Source organism: Martes martes (assembly GCF_963455335.1).
Source record: "Martes martes genome assembly, chromosome: 1".
Lineage (NCBI taxonomy): Eukaryota > Metazoa > Chordata > Mammalia > Carnivora > Mustelidae > Martes > Martes martes.
The window spans coordinates 211,498,835-211,517,281 of NC_137888.1; the positions used below are offsets into that span (position 1 = coordinate 211,498,835).

The 18,447-nt window shown below is 53.7% G+C and overlaps 1 protein-coding gene across 2 annotated transcripts in view; it reads left to right on the forward strand.

Annotated features, from left to right (window-relative positions):
- Positions 1–387: 387 nt before the first annotated feature.
- Positions 388–18,447, forward strand: part of ARHGEF18 (Rho/Rac guanine nucleotide exchange factor 18) — a 65,147-nt gene continuing 47,087 nt past the window's right edge. The window contains exons 1-8 of one of the 2 annotated variants that reach the window (XM_080824379.1): positions 388–831; positions 1,518–1,668; positions 2,329–2,443; positions 3,393–3,450; positions 3,760–3,804; positions 4,296–4,373; positions 5,869–5,971; positions 6,107–6,248. In XM_080824379.1, coding sequence (XP_080680505.1) covers positions 581–831; positions 1,518–1,668; positions 2,329–2,443; positions 3,393–3,450; positions 3,760–3,804; positions 4,296–4,373; positions 5,869–5,971; positions 6,107–6,248 — 943 coding nt within the window. In that variant the 5' untranslated portion in view covers positions 388–580. Of the gene's footprint in view, positions 832–1,517; positions 1,669–2,328; positions 2,444–3,392; positions 3,451–3,759; positions 3,805–4,295; positions 4,374–5,868; positions 5,972–6,106; positions 6,249–10,030; positions 10,111–18,447 lie in introns of those variants that run through there. The other variant, XM_080824380.1, reaches the window with a different exon arrangement.

The window sequence follows — 18,447 nt, forward strand, 5'->3', positions numbered from 1 at the left end:
AAGCGAGTGGTAGAGCGCAGGGTCCAATAATTGGTAACTCGTTGGCCCAGTGTGGATCTCCTCGCATTACCCGACTTTAAAAAACATACGGCACTAACCTGATTGTTCTGGATTCCTAAGTGTGAAGGCACACCCTCTGAGTCTGGGCCTGAGGCGGGGTCCTCACCCACCAAGATGCCCCACTCTGCCCAGGGACATGACTGGGAGCCCCGACATGCCTGAAACTCTGCATTAGCGTCCAGAATAACTTAGGCCCACCCAGCTGCATTCGAAGACCTTGAACAAGCCGGGTGAGGGGGCAGGGCTGAGGTCAAGCCCATTAGAGGGAATGTCAGCAGTGAGGTGACTTCGGGTAGAAGCCCAGACCTCCGGCCCCTTTTCAGGAATGAGGCCTTGAAGGCCCAGGTTAGACAGAGTGCTGGGGGGGACTACCCCCATTCCACCCCACCTGCCGCGAGCAGGGCGCTGAGCCCAGCTTGGATGGGAGGGGGATGGGCAAGGACTCGGTGCCGGGGCGTCTGCTGCCATCAGTCAATGCCCTCTTCTCCCCTCCCCCAACACCGGCCAACAGGAGGATGGTATGCCTGGGCCGCTCGGGGACAGCACGGAGGACCTCAGCCTGGACTTGGGGGCCCTGCAGGGCAGCGAGTATCTCCAGGATCTGGGCCTTGGGACCTTTTCCCACAGCCAGCCTGGGGGAGCCAGGGACAGCGGTGCCCCCAACGAAGAGGCCGGAAGAGCGTCGACCTTGTCCAGCTCAGCGGAGTCCCAGGGCCTGCCTCGGAGACGCAGCTGGGAGAGGTCGCGGAGCTGCTCCGAGAGCTGGCAGAGGTCAGCGCATGCGGCCAACAGCCCTCCGTGACACACCCCCAGGACAGGGCAGGGCCACACTCCTGCGGGCACACAGGTCCTCACGCGCAGGCCAGCACCTGCACTCCGAGTGAAAGCACACTCCACCCCAAAATGAAGACCGCGGGCTCACGCTGCGGGTACGCACGATCCCAAATGTGCACACGTGCCCTACAGGCTTGCACACTCATCCCGTCCAACCCATACAGAAAAGCCTTCATGTGCGACGAGCACGCGGGGGTGCACAGACCCACAGATGCACAGACCCACAGATGCACTTGTGGTTAAAACGCAGACGTGTGCTTGATTCCACACTCAGTAGCAGGCCCAGGCTGGGGGGGGGGGAGTACATTAGCCACCCCACCTGCCTCCCTTAACACCCTCCCCAAGTCACTGCAAATAGAAATCCAATGATTTTTCTGCCACTCAAAGATGTTCAAAATGTGTCCACCGTTCAAAGAAATGGATCTCCCTGCAAATTCCCCAGCAAGGCTCCCCCGACGACCCCTGTGATGGAGGGAACCGAACACCCCTCCAGATTCTGACCACTCCTCCTGCCCCAGAAGGATCGCCCCGCGGGTCCCCCCAGGTCCCTGGATGCTGGCGCCGGGGCAACTGCCGGTAGAAGAGACTCCCTGAAGACCTGCCTTCCTCATTTCTTCCACCAGGCTCAGCCCCGAGGCATCGGCTGTGAAGGAGGGGCCCTGTCTCCCTCGGACGCTGGCCAGCCTTGCCCTGAACCTGCCGGGAGAGGACCTGCAGGCCTGGACCCAAGAGTGTCTGTCTGGGGGTGCGACCCCAGCAGAGCACCCAGGCAAGGTGGGTACAGCCTCCAAGCACCTTGATAATGGCACAACTCTGGGCCCAGGGGCCAGCGTGGCGGGTGGGAAGGAGCTCCTCACCAGCAGCTGGTAGGACTTACCTGTCACAGCAGGGCTGTCCTTGGGGTAGCCCAAGACTAGGGAGTCCCTGAGTACTGAGAGTCCAGCCCCAGACTGAGGGTTCTTTGCTGGGGTGGGGGGTCCACGGGAGGGGATCCCTGGTTACAAGTACAACCCCTGGTCTGGGAGGCGGGGGAGATGGTCTCCACATCTTTGCAGCTAGAAGGAAGCCCCACTCGCTCCTGGCAGATCTCGTCTCAGGTCTGCGATCCCAGCCTCAAGGGCCGTAACCTGTGCCTGGGGCGTCTTTGCCCAGGACCGTGACCTGGGGAGCAATCCCTGATGGGCTGGAACCTGGAGCACAGGGTTTTGGGGCTCCAGCCCACCGGTGGGGACATCCTTGGCCAGGACTGCAGCCCGCGGCTGGGGAAAGTATGGCTCCAAGCTTCAGCTGCTGCTACAGAGGTCCAGCCCCGTGCCCTGGGCTAAGCGGAGCCCCTGCCTGCGGCTGGAGGTGGTGGCTGTGGACCCTCCAACTGGGGAGCTTCCTGCCCCCCTCACTGCCTCCCTAGCTTAGCGAGATGCTTATTCCCCGCAGGAATGTGACAGCCCTGAGAAAAGAGTGAGGTCACGGTCCGTTCCCGCGTCCTTCGATGAGATCAGCTCCCTGGAAATCTCTCCGGCATTGGATGCGCCCAGTCCAACTGCTCAAGGTAGCCCAGCCAGGGGGGGCGGGGAGGGTTCCTGCATTCAAACCAAAAGGGTGGGAGTTTCTGCTGGAGGAGTCCCTGGATGGGGCTCCAGATGGGCCTGAGAGAGGAAGAGCTACTGATGGGGGCGCGGGGGCTTAGGGTCCCATGGGCAGGAACTGGGCAGAATTCCTGGGGTGGGGGTGGGGGGGTGGGTGGAGAGGGAGAGGCATCCAGCACCAGCCTCTCCCCTTCCCTTTCCCCATCTCACCCCCAGGGTCTCCAGCCCCGGTGGACTGCACCACTATAATCCCTTTGCTCCCCTAGGGCTCATCTTCTGTCTCGACCTCTGTCCCCTACTTTATGCCTCTCCTTATCTCTGGATCTCTGTCCTAACAGCTTGTGTCTCTCTGCTTTCAGAGGGACCTGAAGTCTATAAACCCAAAACTACCACTTTCCAGTAAGTCTCTGAGCCTGCCGCTTTCTCTGTAAGAATCAGGGGTGCCCTGGTGACTCTGTCCGTTGAGTCTCTGACTCTTGATTTTGGCTCAGGTCGTGATCTCAGGGTCATGAGACGGAGCCCCAGGCTGGCCCTGCGCTCAGCTGGGAGTCTGCTTGAGATCCTCTCTCTCTCTCTCCTTCTGCCCCTCCCTGCCCTGCTCTCTCTATAAAATAAATAAGTAAATCTTAAAAAGAAAAAAAAGAATGGAACAACAAGCATATCTCCTTAGGGCTCCTTGGAGGGTCCACAGGGTACACAAGCAAAGCCCTTGGCACATTGTCCACCATCTTAAGACCCAAGGGTGCGCCCCCGACACTGGCTCTCCCCTCTTGGTGCCTCTCCCCACCAAACAGCAAGCCCCATCGGGAAGGTCTCCAGTTGTGCTGGATGGGTCACTGGGGACCCAGGCAGGGCTGGTCTGCCCCAGCGTCCTCTCACGCCTGTCTCTCCTGGGGTGGGGACTGCTTCCAGGTTTGGAGCCCCCGGTGCTGGAGTGCATGGAAAAGGACCACGTGGAGCCCGAGCATGTGTGAGTGTCTCCCTGACGGTGGGGAGGGGACCCCAGGGGACAGCTACAGGGTCACGGCTGGGGTCCCTCCCCAACCCCGCATAACCTGGGGCTTCTCTCCCGCACCATCCTTATCCCAGAGGAGACACCCAGGCCTCTCAGAAGGGTTTTCAATATAGCATCAGGGGACGGGTCGGGTCTCCCAGTCAGGGTCTGCATCAGGACCAGGGGGACTGTTTGGGCAATCATAGCTCGACTGGGGGAACACGTCTATGACCTGGGGCACCTGTGAGCTGTTTTTACCCACACTCTCCCCTGTCCCCTGCCCAGGCTGATTGTCCAGCAGGTGCTTCAAGAACTTCGGCAGTACCATGGGTAAGTGGGAAGAGGGACAGGTGTGAGGGAGTAGGGGTGGGAAGACAGACGCGGAGGACAAGTATGGGGGAGAAGCAGAGGCGGACAGTGTAGGAGTGGACAGGTGGGGGACAGGCGTGAAGAAGACAGGGAGATGGGGGAGAGAAACAGGGACAGGAGAGGTAGGGGGGAGGGACTCGTGTGGGCAAGGAGAAGGGACATGAGCCGGGAAGGAGCGAGGCCATGACGTACCTTTGCACAAATGAGAAACGGTGCCTCTTTCCCAAGACACGGCCATTTGCTAGAAAATCTTCCTGACATGCTGATTTTGTCTGACCAAGATGTGTTGCCCCCTTCTGCTGGAAAACCAATCAGTGACCGTGGAGGGAGCACACAGTGGGAGGGATGGTGAGGTCTCCAGGGGGCACTGGGGGGAGAGAGAAGGCAGGAGGTGGGGCAGCTGGGGAAGGAGGGGCCGCTGACCCAGGGGTCTGTCCGCTCTGACCCTGCAGGGCCCGGCAGAGGGCTCGCTTGTCAGGCAGCCCGGGAGGAGCCCGCTCTAACCTCACCTGGTTCGAGTTCCTGTCTGAGTAAGTGCGCGGAGCTACCACAGGGGGGCGCTTTGGGCTGGGGCTTGCACAGATCTGCACACGCTTTCCCGCGGCCCTAAGGGGGGGAGGGGGGACCCAGTCCCCTCCCTGGAACTGCCAGGGCAATGGTGCTGGTGGTTTCTGGGGAGGCTCCTCTTGCACGCTGGGAGGGCAGAGGAAGACTTCCTGGAGGAGGTGACGGCTTGAGCTGGTCTTCAATGGAAGAGTAGACGTTTGCCAGCCCATGGAGAGGAGTATGGGGGAAATCAAGAGGCGCCTTCCTGGAGAAAGGGCAAGCCCTGAGGAATGGTGTCAGGTGGGGCTGGGAAGAGGGAAGGGGAGGGAAGTCAGCAGAGGCCAGATCACCTCGGTGACACTAAGGAGCACCGTTCTTTGGTGAATGATGATGGGGAGCACAGGCAGGGCTGGGGGCAGGCAGGGGCTGCAGCCTGGAGGGGTGGGATCTCCCGCCAGTGAACAGGTTCTACAGGCGCTGGGTTTGTTGGCTGCTGACATGACAATGAATACAGCGGATCCTTGAACAACGCGGGTTTGAAATACACGGGTCCACTGATAATGTGAATTTTTTTTTCAATAGAGTATAGGGCTGTAAATATATTTTCTCTCCCTTATGATTTTCTTAATGACACTCCCTTTTCTCTGGCTTACTTTATTGTTAGAACCCAGTACCTAATACCTATAACACACAGGATACCTGTTCATTGATTGTAGATGTTATCAGTAAGGCTTCTGATCAACAGTAGGCAATCAGTAGTTACACTGTGGGGAGTCAGAATTAATACATGGATTTGTGACTGTGCAGGGGGTTGGGGACCCTAACCTCTATGTTGTTTAAGGGTCAACTGTATTTATTAAATGAGGGGGTACCAGTAATCCAGGAGAGGCGTGGCAGTGATCTGGGGCCGGAGTGTTAGGGGAAAGAGGGAAGCAGGATTTAAGAGATATCCCAAAGGAAGAATGAGTAGGATTTGTAAGCCGATTAGATACAGGGGTTGGGGTGAATCAGAGGGAGGAGGCAGAAATGGACAGAGCCAGGATATCCAGCCTTGCCCACTGAGGGACCCCAAGCTTGAGACCACATCGCAGTCCCCTCTGTAAACCGAGCCCCACGGTTCCTGGAACTTTGCAAACATTCGTAAATGTTTGTTGAGTGAATAAGTGAGAGGCAGAAGGAGAGAGTTCAGAGACCACAGAAGAGAAACAGGGAGTCCTGCATGGGCAGCCACGAGACTTCATGGTGGCTGAGTAGTGGAAGGGAAAAGTGGACAGGTAGGTGGAGGTCAGATCATGAAGAACCTCAGACGTCAAGGCCAGTAATAAGACTGTCTGGAGGGGTGTGTGGGTGTCTAAGTCAGTCAAATGTCTGCGGGGAGGAGACACATTCCAGGTGGGGTCCAGGAGCAATTGGCAGGACAGGCTCAAAATGGCCCTCTGGCCCTGCTGTGCCCCCCTTGTTCATCTTTCCATCCCTTAGGAGCGAGGATGGCGCCAGCAAGATTGAGCGGAGTAACAGAAGCACCAGCGTAAAGCGCAGACTGAGCTCCCTACGTTGTCGGGTCACCAGGCAGAAGGAGAAGGTCAGGGGGCTGGGCCAGGGACAACCTCCCTCTACTTTCTCCAGTTTTTCAGTGCGCCCCCGGCCCTGGAGCCCCACGATTCGAGGTAGGTCTGAATGCATGAGGCGTTCTAAGGTTCACTTCTGTCCCCCACAGGGGAAGAGCCCAGTGGTTCTAAAGGACAAGGGTCAGGATGCTAGAGAGAAGAAGGAATGTATCAACGGGCACCAGCTGGCGCAAGGGACCTTCCTTGGCCACTCCAGCTGCCCCCTTTGCGGCAAACCCTTTCTGAGCTCTGGTAAGTCCCGTGGCTCAGCCCCAGCCCTCTGGGTGGCAGCCACTTTCTCTCCTTCTCATTCTCTCACATGGCCTCCTTTACCTGTTGCGTCCTCATCCCATTTCTCACCCTTGCTGGAGGCTGACCTCAGCTCCCTGGAGAGCACCGGGTCCCTTAAGGGCAGGGACCATGTGGTTACCTCAGGGCCCACAAAACACCTCTTAATCTCAGCTTTTGTCACTGCAAAAACCCCAGGCGGTGTATTAGTCAGCTAGGGCTGCCTTGCAAAATACCGCAATCTGGGTGGTTCCAACAGCAGAGCTGTCCATTTCATCCTTGAACAGTGCAGGGGGTTAGAGACGCTGACGCTCTGCCGCCCATACAAACACAGTCGACAATCCACATACAACAGTTAACTATCTTGACACAACAGACTAACGCCTCCCACCCTCCCCAGAGGGGGCGGGTAGCCCCTTATTCCCCTTGACTTTTAATTTAAGAATCACAGAAAAGTAGAGAGAGCAGAGAGGGTCCCCTTCTAACTTTCACCCAGATTCCTGTCGTGGTGGCATTTTCCATGACCACACTACCTTTGTCACAACTCGGGAATCAACATTATACCGTATTATTGTCTCATGTGTCCCCAAGGTTTCTTCCTCCATTTGGGTTCTCTGTGTTTCCGGACGCAACTCAGAATACTGTGTTCTCTCTCATCATCCTGTCTCTCTCGTCTCCCTGGTCCGTGAGGTTTCTCAGTATTTCCTTATTGTTCGTGACCTTGACAGTCTTGAGAGGTATTAGCCAGGTGTCTAGGACAATGCCCTCCCGCCGTCCCCAATCTGGGTTCGTCTGGTGTTTTCTCGTAATTAGGGTTATGGGTTTGGGAACCTTCTTGCCTCATCAGATCAGGGGGTAAGAGCTATGGGTCTCACATCTCTGAGGATATGAACCCTCATTCCCTGGTTAAGACGACATCTGCCAGGTTACTGTTCTTTCCCTCTCCCTACTCTGTTCTTTGGAAGCGAGTGACTCAATCCAGCCTTCTCGCAGGGTAGTGGAAATCAAGCCCCCACCTCCTAGAGACAATATTTGACTTTCAGGACAGCCATTTGAGATCACAGAAGATTGGAGTTGGTGTAAAGGAAAATACGTGGCTTGCCCTTAGCGTGATGCCTGGTACAAATGGGCAAGGGTAGCATCCATTGTCATCGTCATCATCATTCCCCTGGGCTGCTGAGTTAAAGCAAGCAGCTAAATCACAGACCCACAACCCTGGGCTTTGACTGCAGCTCCCACACTTGTGTAGGAGGCCTGTGGGGCCAGATCATCTGTGGCTCACTCCCAACAGGCTGAGAGCAGGCACCTCCCAGGTATTACCAGCTACACGCCTATCACGACTGGAGGTATTCAAAGCCAGATGTTACTATCTGTCCCTTAGAGGAAACAGCCCCACAGTAAGTTAAACAGAACAGGGAATGAGTCACACTCCAGGAAATTATGGACGGTGGGTCACCAGGGCAGAGCTGAGATGCTTTCCCAGAGACCAGCCCCACTGACATAACACCGTTCCAGTGTTCTTCTTCTTCTTCTTTTTTTTTTTTTTTTAAGATTTGATTTATTTATTTGAGAGAGAGAGGGCGCGCTCAAGCAGGTAGAGTGGCAGAGGGAGAGGGAGAAGCAGAGAAGCAGACTCCGAGGTGAGCCAGGACGACGAGATCATGACCTGAGCCAAAGGCAGACATTTCACTGACTTAGACACCCACACACCCCTCCAGACGGTCTTATTACTGGCCTTGACGTCTGAGGTTCTTCATGATCTGACCTCCGCCTACCTGTCCGCTTTTCCCTTCCACTACTCAGCCACCATGAAGTCTCGTGGCTGCCCACACGCCCCTGCACCCTGCTCACTCAGTGCTGTTCCTGGAACTCCTTTGGCCACCTAACTCTTACTCACCTTTTAGAACAAAGCCAGGGCCACCTCCCCCAGGAAGCCTGGACTGTGCATGGGGCGACTGTATCAGTGTCTGAATGTCTCTTAGGCCAGGTGCTCTCAGCCAAGAGGACGTTGGCAATTATCCGGAGGCATTTTTTGTTGTTGTTGTCAGGACAGGGGTACTGCTTGCCTCTAAGTGGATAGAGGCCAGGGGTGCTGTTCATCATCCTCCAATACACAGAACAGCCCCCCATCAACAAGCGACTATCCAGCCCCAGTTGTCAGTGGTGCCAAGACTAAGAAACGCTGCCATAGACTTACATTCTGTGTCTCCTTAGCTCTTGTCAGAGTCCCTGGCCCATGAGAAGGGCATAATAAATGCAAAATGGAAAGAAAAAAGAAAGGCAAGAGACACCTCTCCTTGTTGCCAGGCTCCTTCAGAAAGTTGGTTTAGGGGAGAACTGTGTCAACCTGAAGGTTTCTGTGACCAAGGTAGCTATAGCAATAAGGATCATGCCGCTTTTCCTGCTTAAAATCTTGGATGGCTCCCCACTGCCTTTGGAATAAAGTCCCAAAGTCATAGGCACTCAGAGAGTGAACATTTATGCATCCATCAAGACCTCAAAAGTCTCTGTGTGAGGTTTCTGACCTCTGATGAAGCACGTCCTTACACTTCTGGAAACTCCAATTTCCTGGACGTGCTCCCCTCTCTTGACCATGACAAAATGGACTTAAACTGGAGGCAGGTTACTGGGGACTCCGCCATCGGGTTTCTGAAGTGAGGGCTCTCGGCCACAGATTGTGGGTGTTTTGAAGTGAGTCTGGCTTGGGAAGATCTCAGCCTGGTTGACTTGAATCTGGTGAAAGAGGTGTTTGGCTCCTCTCCTGCGTACTGCCCAGCTGTCTCACCTGTGGCCAACCCAGATTGGAACAAGCAGCCTCAGAGCTGGGAAATCTGATGGCACCTGAGGGGGTGGCAGCAATGGGGGAGGCATCTGGCATGCCTTGCGGTGTCGGAAAACACCTGTGTTGGGGGATGGTCTGGCATGTATTTTAGACTGAATACCTGTGTGGGGGTATCTGACAGTATCTGTATTGGGGGTATCTAAAATGTGTTTTGGGGGACTAGCTAAAGGTTTCCGAGTAGGGTCTCTGATATGTTTCTATTTGGGGGTATCTGATGGCTCCTGGGTGAAGGCGTCTGGTACTTTGGGGTATTTTGGCATTTTTTCCGATTCTGAATACTTCAGGGTAACTGACAGATCCAGATGAATGTCCTAATCTGACCTATTCGAGGGTACCCGAAAGCATGTTTTGAGTATCTGATGGCACCCACCTGGGCGTCCAGCGTGTGTTGGGGGATCTGGTCGTACCCACGTTGGGCTGTCTGGGACCACCGGAGAGGCATATGGCTCATTTCCCCCAGATCTGTCTAGCTTCCTGTAACCTACACAGCCCCTTCTTCTCAGGCGACCGACCTGTTTTCGCCATCGCGTGCCCGCTGCCCTCAGACTTCTCGCCCCAGGCGCGATCCCCTTAGCCATGCCCAGGCGCCCGCTGATCCCCCGCTCCAGGCACCCCTGATTCCCTCAAGACGCCCCCCACCCCCGCTGACCCGTCCCCGAGGATCGCCCTCACCCCCTCCGCGGAGACCCTCCCGGCTAAGTCCACGGGTCCCCCACAAGGCCGGGAGGAGATCCTCTCCGGACCCCTCCCGGAGGGTCAGCCAGAAACAGCTCGTAGTTCCCGCGACCCGCAGACCCGCAGACCCGCGGGCCACGCCCCCTTCCGGGCCACGCCCTCGGGCCCGCCCTCGGGGCGGGGACACGCACGCGCAGCTCGCGCGCGCGGCTTCCCGCTTCCGGTCCCGGGCTGCGGGTTGCTGTGGATCCGGGGAGGCCGGGCGGTAGCGGTGGCGGCGGCGAGCGGCCTGCGGAGGACCGGGCCGAGGTGAGGGCAGCGGGGCGGGCCCGAGGAGGACGGAGCTCGGGAGGGAGGCCTCGGGCCCCGGGAATGCGCCGTCGGGCCCCGGGGGCGGCCTCTGGTGCGGGACCCCCGGGGCTGCCTGAGCCTCGGGCTGGGCCCCCGCGGACCCTCCGAGCCGGCGGGCGGGTCCTGCAGCTCCGGCTGCCCCTTCAGTGCGTCTGGGCTCTGGCTGGCGAATGCAGGGGTGCAGACGATGCCCGCCGGCGCCATCCGAGTTCCAGCCCTTGGGCGGTGCAGCCTCCCCCGGCGCCGGAGAGGGAGGTCACCGGGCTCGAGGTTCAGGAGCGCCCGGGGCAGGACCAGGGATGTCGTGATAACCGTAAACAGTAACCAGCGCCGTGGTGCTTGGACCTCTGCGGAGAACTCACTCCCTGGAGTGGACCCCCTCGGTGCTGGGGAGCTTTGGGGTAACAGCTCTACGGAGCTCGTGTGCTTTGGATCTTCCCTTACTCCCGTCGCTTGTGCAAGAACTTAGATGGTGCGGGGCAGCTTTCGCTGCAGGGAGAAAGCAGAGGCCCTTGATCATTGCTTGGTTTCTGGTCGTCTACTTCCCCGTCTTTTTCACCTGTTGCTTTGTTGAGATGGAAGCCTTAAGAGGGATGGCTGGCGCAGAGTGCAGAAAGTTTTGTTGGGAGGGAAAAAAAAAAAGTTTTCTATAAGTTGTACCGTGGAAGTGAAGGACACAACTCTCCCCTCGTTCGCCTCATTCGGGGAGAGTGGCCCTCCAGCCAGAAACCTTAAAGCACCTTTTTTCTTCTTGTTGGGTAGAGAGAGTTCAGGACACCATGAGCAGCCCCATGGCCAAGGGCGATTTGGAGATGATTTTGCAGGTATCTGGGTGAATGATTAATCCTGAAGCTGCGTGGAGTAGTGTCAAGAGCTCAGGCTTGAGTGTCAGATAAGCTCTGGGTTCTGGTCCCTGTTCCACCACATCTTAGCCAGGTAACCTTGCTAAGCCTCAGTCGCCCCACCTTTAAAATGGGACTAAGGATTGGGTAGAGAGTCCATGAGGTAATACGTCTTAAGTGCGTAGCAGAGAGAGTGGCATATAGTGAAGGCTCAGTAAATGTTGTATATTCTGTGTCTATGTGCATGCCCCCAGACCTGTATTTTTAGGCTGACATTGCAAATAATAAAGAGTCTGGAAAACTTAAACATCTTGGTTGTTGTTTGGATGGGGTCAAAGTGTATGCCTTATCAGTCGTTTGCTGTCTTATGGGTCATGCCCTTTTGAGAAAAAGGTTGTTCTAAAGCTAGTAAGAGCATAACACCAGAAGGCGTAATAAATTCAGTCCTTGTAAACATAATTTGTTTTGGGTTTATGCAGCTTATTTTATTTTTAAATGGCACGCATAGAGAAATGGAAAAGTGATAAAAGCGATCCTTTCCTCTCTCTCTCTTTTTTTTCTCAGTTGACTTGAAAATGCCTCCACTTTGAAAGCTCAAGTGGCACGTACATTGTTTCTGGCATCAGCTGTGTTATAATTTTCATTCTTGTCACACAGTAGCAATTACCACTGGCTGCAGGGCCATTACCCTTGTCACCAGCCCCTGGAACTAGGGCTGTGGTCACCAGCTGTGCCTCCCTGGGTGTTTACCTACCACATGTTCAGCATATTTCTGATCCTTGTGTCAAGGTCTCCTTCATTCTTCCTCATTCACCCTAGGTCCTGTTTCCATTTCTTCAAATTCCCTCTAAGACTTCCAGAACCTTTTCATTTGGGCTCTCTTAAGTAATTTAAAACTTTACACTAGCCCAGAGGATTTGTTTCTTTGTTATTTATTAGTTGAGTTCTACTGCACCCCACCCCACCCCACCCGCCTGTGCCAAAAGTGGTGGAGTGCTGCTGTGTTTTGAAAACCCTTTCTCCAGGTGCAAACTAATTCCTCTCACAGCTCCGGAGCTGCCTGTAGGAATTTTCTGGAGGAGGAATGTGACGGATGGGGGAGGGGGCGAACTGATGAAAATAATGTCTTCAGTGAAAGGGCCCTTGCTGCGGTGCTTAATTTTTGTTTTTAAAATTGCCCTTGAAGGGGCGCCTGGGTGGCTCAGTGGGTTAAAGCCTCTGCCTTCGGCTCAGGTCATGATCTCAGGGTCCTGGGATCGAGCCCCACATCCGGCTTTGTGCTCAGCAGGGAGCCTGCTTCCCCCTCTCTTTCTGCCTACTTGTGATCTCTCTCTGTCTGTCAAATAAATAAATAGAATCTTTCAAAAAAAAAAATTGCCCTTGAAGTGTAAAATTCGGCTTGCTTCCTTCTCCCCTCTTGTTCTGAGTTAGTTTTCAAGGGAGAATAAAGTTGCACTTGGTGGTGTTCAAAGTAGCAAATACACAAGATGACTTACATCATATCTTGAAAAAAAAAATGTTGCCAAAATTTAACTAAGAATATACATTGAATACATCGTGGGTGGTTACATTTTAAACTCATGCCACTCCTCTTTTTCCCTTAATATAGGAGCTTTATTGAGCTGTAATTCACGTACCATAAAATTCACCCTTTTAAAGCGTGCCATTCAGTGGATTTTTCACAGAGTTACGCAACTGTCACACTATCTAATTCAGAACATTTTATCATCTGGTTGTTCTCGTGGGTGAGTTTCGGGAGGTGAGAAAGGCCGAAGAAAGAGGTGGTCTAGGCAGGTGCCCCGTGGCTCCGTTGCAGCGTTCGACAGAGGGAGGGAAGGACCACATCAAAGTACTTGGCTGGAATCCAGCATGTTCCTGCGCACCAGGACGTATATGTACTGTTCACGGGCCCCTCGGATTTGCTGAGATTTCTTTGGCAGAGCGAAATTGACTTGAGGGAGAATAGTAAGTGGTGAAGCCTTCCACAGTAGCTCCCCAGCCCCCCGCAAGACTGAAATGGATAGTGACTGACCGGACATAATGTAGAGTCAAAAACCAGCATCTGTGGGCATAGGAAGCAGGAAGGAAGGTAGCTCCGTGGTGCTCATAATACCAGGATATGGTGATTGGTGGCCCCTGTGATCTGCAGTGTCCACTTGGAGGCTCCTAATCAAAGAATTTAAAGAGAGATGGGAAGATGGAAAAACTGAGACACCCCCCCCCCCCATATACTGCTGGAGGGGCTGTAGGAGGGGGCGGCCACTGTGGGAAAACGGTCTGGCAGTTCCTGGAGATAAGTTAAACACAGTGTTACCGAATGATCTAGAAATCCCACCCCTAGGTAGACGCCCAAGAGGGATGAATATAGACCCGTACAGAAACTGGTACACAGACGTTTCCAGGAGTGTTATTCGTGGTAGCCATGAAGTGAAAACAACCCAAGTGTCCCATCAGATGAATGGAAAAATGAAATGTGCCGCATCCATACGGTAGCATTCAGCAATTGCAAGGCGTGACATTCTGATACCTGTGACAACATGGGTGAGCCTTGAAAACCTTGTGCTAAGTGCAAGAAGCCAGTCCCAAAAGGCTGTGTATCTTCTGATTCCATTTATGTGAAGTATCCAGAACAGGCCAATCTGAGGAGACAAACAATAGATTAGCAGTTGTCTGGGGCGGGAAAGAGGGGACCAGGGAGTGACAGCCAAGGGATGCAAGGTTGCTTTCAGGGGTGATGAAAATGTTCTAAAATTGTGGTGGTCGATGCACAACCCTGGACACACTAAAAGCCATCGATTCATACGCTGTAAAAGGATGAGTCGTATATATGTGAATTCCATGTCCGTAAAGCTGTGAGTAAGAGAGGCAGACAGGGGCACCTGGGTGGCTCAGTGGGTTAAAGCCTCTGCCTTTGGCTCAGATCTCAGGGTCCTGGGATCCAGCCCTGCATCGGGCTCTCTGCTCAGCGGGGAGCCTGCATCCCTCTCTCTCTCTCTGCCTGCTTCTCTGCCTACTTGTGATCTCTCTGTGTCAAATAAATAAAATCTTAAAGAAAAAAAGAGAGAGAGAGAGAGAGAGGCAGACAGAACACAGGCTGAGAACTAGAAGCACAGTGGAAATGGTTATGGGCATAGGACAGAATCACCAGAAGTGGTTTGAAACTAGGAAGCTAGGAATGCAAGGGGGAACGATAAGAAAACCCTGAAGAGACAGGGAGCACCTCTCCAGCACAAATGGGAGCCAGGGAGCACTGAGTTGGGCATCTTACAGGCTGGCGTGTCACCGTGGAGGACTTTATGGCCCCAGCCGTGGGTGGGGCCAGCTTGGAAAAGCCAGAGGCTGGAGACAGGGAAGTTCTTTGAGAAATGACCTGGGCCTAAACAGGGACCATGTGGGAAGAGGTCAGACTTGCATCTGTGCAAAGGGGGGTGTGTCAGGGCTTCGATGGCATTGTGGGAGAGAGTGGGATGTAGGCGACCTGGTAGGTGATGGGCCCCGAGGTCATCGGCTAGTAGGACTCTTTCTTACGCAGCAAGCCCGGCCTGAGGCATGTAGGTGCTGGCAGTGTGACCAGTTTGGACCTCCCTCGAGTTTATCTTGCCCTGGAGAGGGGGAAGCTGTGTTCCCTGCCCTCGAATCAGGGTCTCTAACCCTAAGCCCCCACCCCACCCCCAGCCACATCCACCCCATCCCAAGGCTTCCAGGGTCTAAGCAGTAAAAGTAGCCCTTCATAGACCCTCGGGGAGGGGGGGGCCCTGAGGTTGGAGTGCTCTGGGATGGAGTGGGGGCAGGGCGGGATAGCAGTCGCCCACTAGGGGGTGAGGTAGGAGGGAGAGAGGCAGAGGACCTGGCAGCGAAGCGAAGCCCATCGGAAGAGAAAACGGAGTGACTCTGACGGTAGAGCCATGATCTGGTTAATGTGCTTATGTAACGAGAGGCGGCGCCGTGGGAGTCAGACTCCCGTAAGCCCTTGCAGTTGCGGGGCTCTCCTGTCCATTCGCAGCAGCGATCAGCAGCCACCCCTCTCCTCCCCCCCCCCACCCCGGGACTGGGAGCCTGGAGGGAGGGCCATCTGCGTCTCTCCTCTGTGCTGTGACTTCTGGCCCACCGCCTCTCCCACCACACTGATGTGGTGAAAACATCATAACTAGTGTGGTGGGCAGGACAGTGGCCCGCGGAGATGCTCGCATCCTAACCCCCAAGACTCGCAAACATGTGACTTTCTATGGCAAAGGGGACTTTGCAGATGTGATCGAGGATCCGGAGATGGCAGGTGAGCCTGGTTTACCCAGGTGAACCCAGTGTCATCCAAAGGGTCCTCATGAGAGGGAGGCGGGAGTGTCCGGGTCCGGGAAGGAGGTGTGATGGCAGAAGCTGAGGTCAGTGGTCAGAGGTCAGCGTAGGAGATGGAGGGAGGGGCGGGAAGCCCAGGAGGGCAGGTGCCACCAGCAGCTGGAAACGGAGGGGAAACGTGTTCTCTCCTAGAGCCTCCAGGAGATGGCGGCCCTCCCGACCCTGCTCACGCCCTCCAGCCCCGCGGGAGAATAGCCTCAGTGTTGTTTTCAGCCACTGTTTGTGGAAATCTGTGACAGCAGCCAGTTGGGAATGCCCACACCCACTTTCCAGCTCCAGTGCTCGAAGGCTCAAATTCTCATTTGACTCGGGACCTGCCCTGCCCCTTACCCTCTCCAGCACTTCCTTCTCCTGTGGAAGGTTCTAGAACTCGGCGCTGGCCTCCCTCAGGGTTCTGTGTGCCTCCAGCTGGGCCACTCCCATTGCCCCTTCTCTAGACACATGTGCACACCGGAGCACCGTGAGCAGAAAGGTGGTAGCAGGGAGCTCAGGCCTGCTTCTGTGGTACCACAAAAGCTACTTAGGCCCTTGGATCCTGAGTTTCCTGGCTCTAAAATTACAAGTCTAATAGCATTCCTTGTTTCCTAGGGTTGTGATTACTTGTAAAGGGCTCCGCAGTGTCTGGGTGTGTCCCTCCGTTTCTTCAGCACCGGGGACCAGGGACCCAAGTTGCCACAATGAATACAACTTAGCTCTTTTTTTTTTTCCTTTTTTAATCTGAAAAATATAACTTCGTTAACAAGGTGCGGAGTACATGTACAAATCAGTAAAAAGAAATTGTTAAAAAATGAAGCCCCACCACTGTGGGTTGCTCCCAAAGTCTGAAGATTAATTATAAGTCACATCTTGTAAATTAGTGCTTTTAAGTTTGTCATTAGCTCCACCCGGCTTACAAGCAGGAAGCTAAAACCTTCCTTTTGGTGTTTCTCCCTCTTCTAGAATGTTCCAAAAGCCTTAATCAGAGGGAAAGATCCTCCAGTTTCCCTGCTATCCACAGACTTGGCCATTCTGCTGCAGCTTTTTTAAAAAATGGGGCTATTACAATTCACATACCATAACATTCGCTGCTTGAATGTGTATGATTCAGTGGCTTTTTTTTTTTTTTAAGATTTTATTTATTTGAGAGAGAGAGAGAGAGAGAGAGAGCATGAAAGGGGCAAGGGACAGAGGGAGAAGCTGGCTCCCCGATGAGCAGAGGGCCTGATGTGGGACTTGATCCTGGGACTCCAGGATCATGACCTGAGCTGAAGGCAATTGCTTAACCAACTGAGCCACTCAGATGCCCCGATTCAGTGGCTTTTAATATATTTATATGTACTCTTCACCCCATTCTCTTCACCCCAAAAGGAAACCAAGTAGCCATGAGCAGTCACTCCCCATTTCCCGTTCCCAAGCCTCCGGCAGCCATGATTGTGCTTACCAACCCCAAAGATGTTCCAAACTGGGGTAGCTTTCCATTGGTCAAGAAGGTTCCCCTTGTAGATGGGCCCAAAGATAGTGGCTTCTGCAACTCTACAGTGTGTTTGGTTTTGACCATGACCCTGAGGAAAACCAACATTTTATGACATTGTGATCTTGTAAGCACGTACATATACATACGATCGGATCCACAGTTTCAGCAAAGAGTAAGAATACTCCTCGTCATTACTCAAGATGGTCTCTGGCATTTTCTGTCGGATTTTATTTCGTGGGAAACTGTTTTCCCCAACTCACGAAGGGGTCACGGTCCTCAATGTCAGAACACTGCCTTGGGATCCCAGTGCACCATGCCTTAGGAAGAAAGTTTAGCAAAAGAGGGAGCGTTTGGCAGTACAATTAATAGCTTGGACTTCTGAGAAGCGTACTAGTTTCTTAACGACTGCTGTAACAAATTGCTACCATCCCAAGTAGCTTAAAATAACAGACTCATTCTCTCACCATTCTGGAGGCTAAAAATCCAAAATCGAGGTTATCTGTAGCGCTGCACTCCCTCTGAAGGCTCTAGGGAAGGATCCCGGAAGGCTGCCCTAGGCCGTGGGTCCTTGGCTTGTGGCTGCATTACGCAAGTCTCCGCCTCTGTATTCACTGGACTTTCCCCTCTCTGTTTGTCTCTGTATCTGTGTCTCTCTGCATCCAGATCTCCCTCTTGGCCTTGTAAAGATGCCAGTCACTGGATCACCCTTAATCCAGGATGATGTCATCTTGAGATCCCTAAATTAATGATGTCTGCAAAGACCCTCTTTCTGAATGAGGCCACGTTCCGTAGAATTTCGTAGAATTCCGTGAATTCTGAGGGGACCGTATTCACCCAACCGCAGAAGTCTTCTATTTCTGGTGACTCATAAGGGAGAACAACTTGACAAGCTATTAGTATTCATTTCTTAGATTCCTTACAGACGTAGTAATTTTCACATTATTTAAAGTGAAATGAAGTATTGGACTTCAGCTCATGCTTGGGAACCCAGCAAGTGAGGAGAGGAAAGCAGAGGAGATCTTAAGAACCAGTTTCTTGCCTGAAAAGCTTCTAAATCTGGTTCCTCTGAGAATACCATTTGCCATACGGTATAAAGAGGTGCCTGGTGCTACCATACGCTGAATGTTTGCTTGTTTGCCTGTCTTTATATAATCTGTTCCTTTCCCCCATGCGCTCAAAGACCACCTTCATCAAAGATAACAGTTTTATCAATTTAGAGAGGAAAAAATAGTTGCATCTGCTTGGCCCAGCACCTAGCTTACATAAGTACACGAAACTGCTTTCTTCCTGACCTTGAGACGTGAAATATATTAAAATATATTCACACTCACACCTTTGCAGGACTAGAAGGAATACTAATGAAGGTCTTTGCAAGGTTTTGGAATTTTCCTAATATAGGAGCTGGTTGCCGACTTACTGTTGGCAGCCGGCGTCCTTAGTAGTGACGGGATCTTGAGATGCTCAGAAAGCAGCTGGGTACCTGTTTGCTACCAGCAGAGACTGTCTCAGGGCTCTGGAATTCAGTAATGACTTCGCACAGTTAATCCACTCCACTGCTTCCTTTATTCCGTTGCCTTCCGTGTGTCGGGGATTAAAAATGGGAGCTTCTCGTGCCACATGAGCCCCGCTGGGTGCATTCTGGTTGTT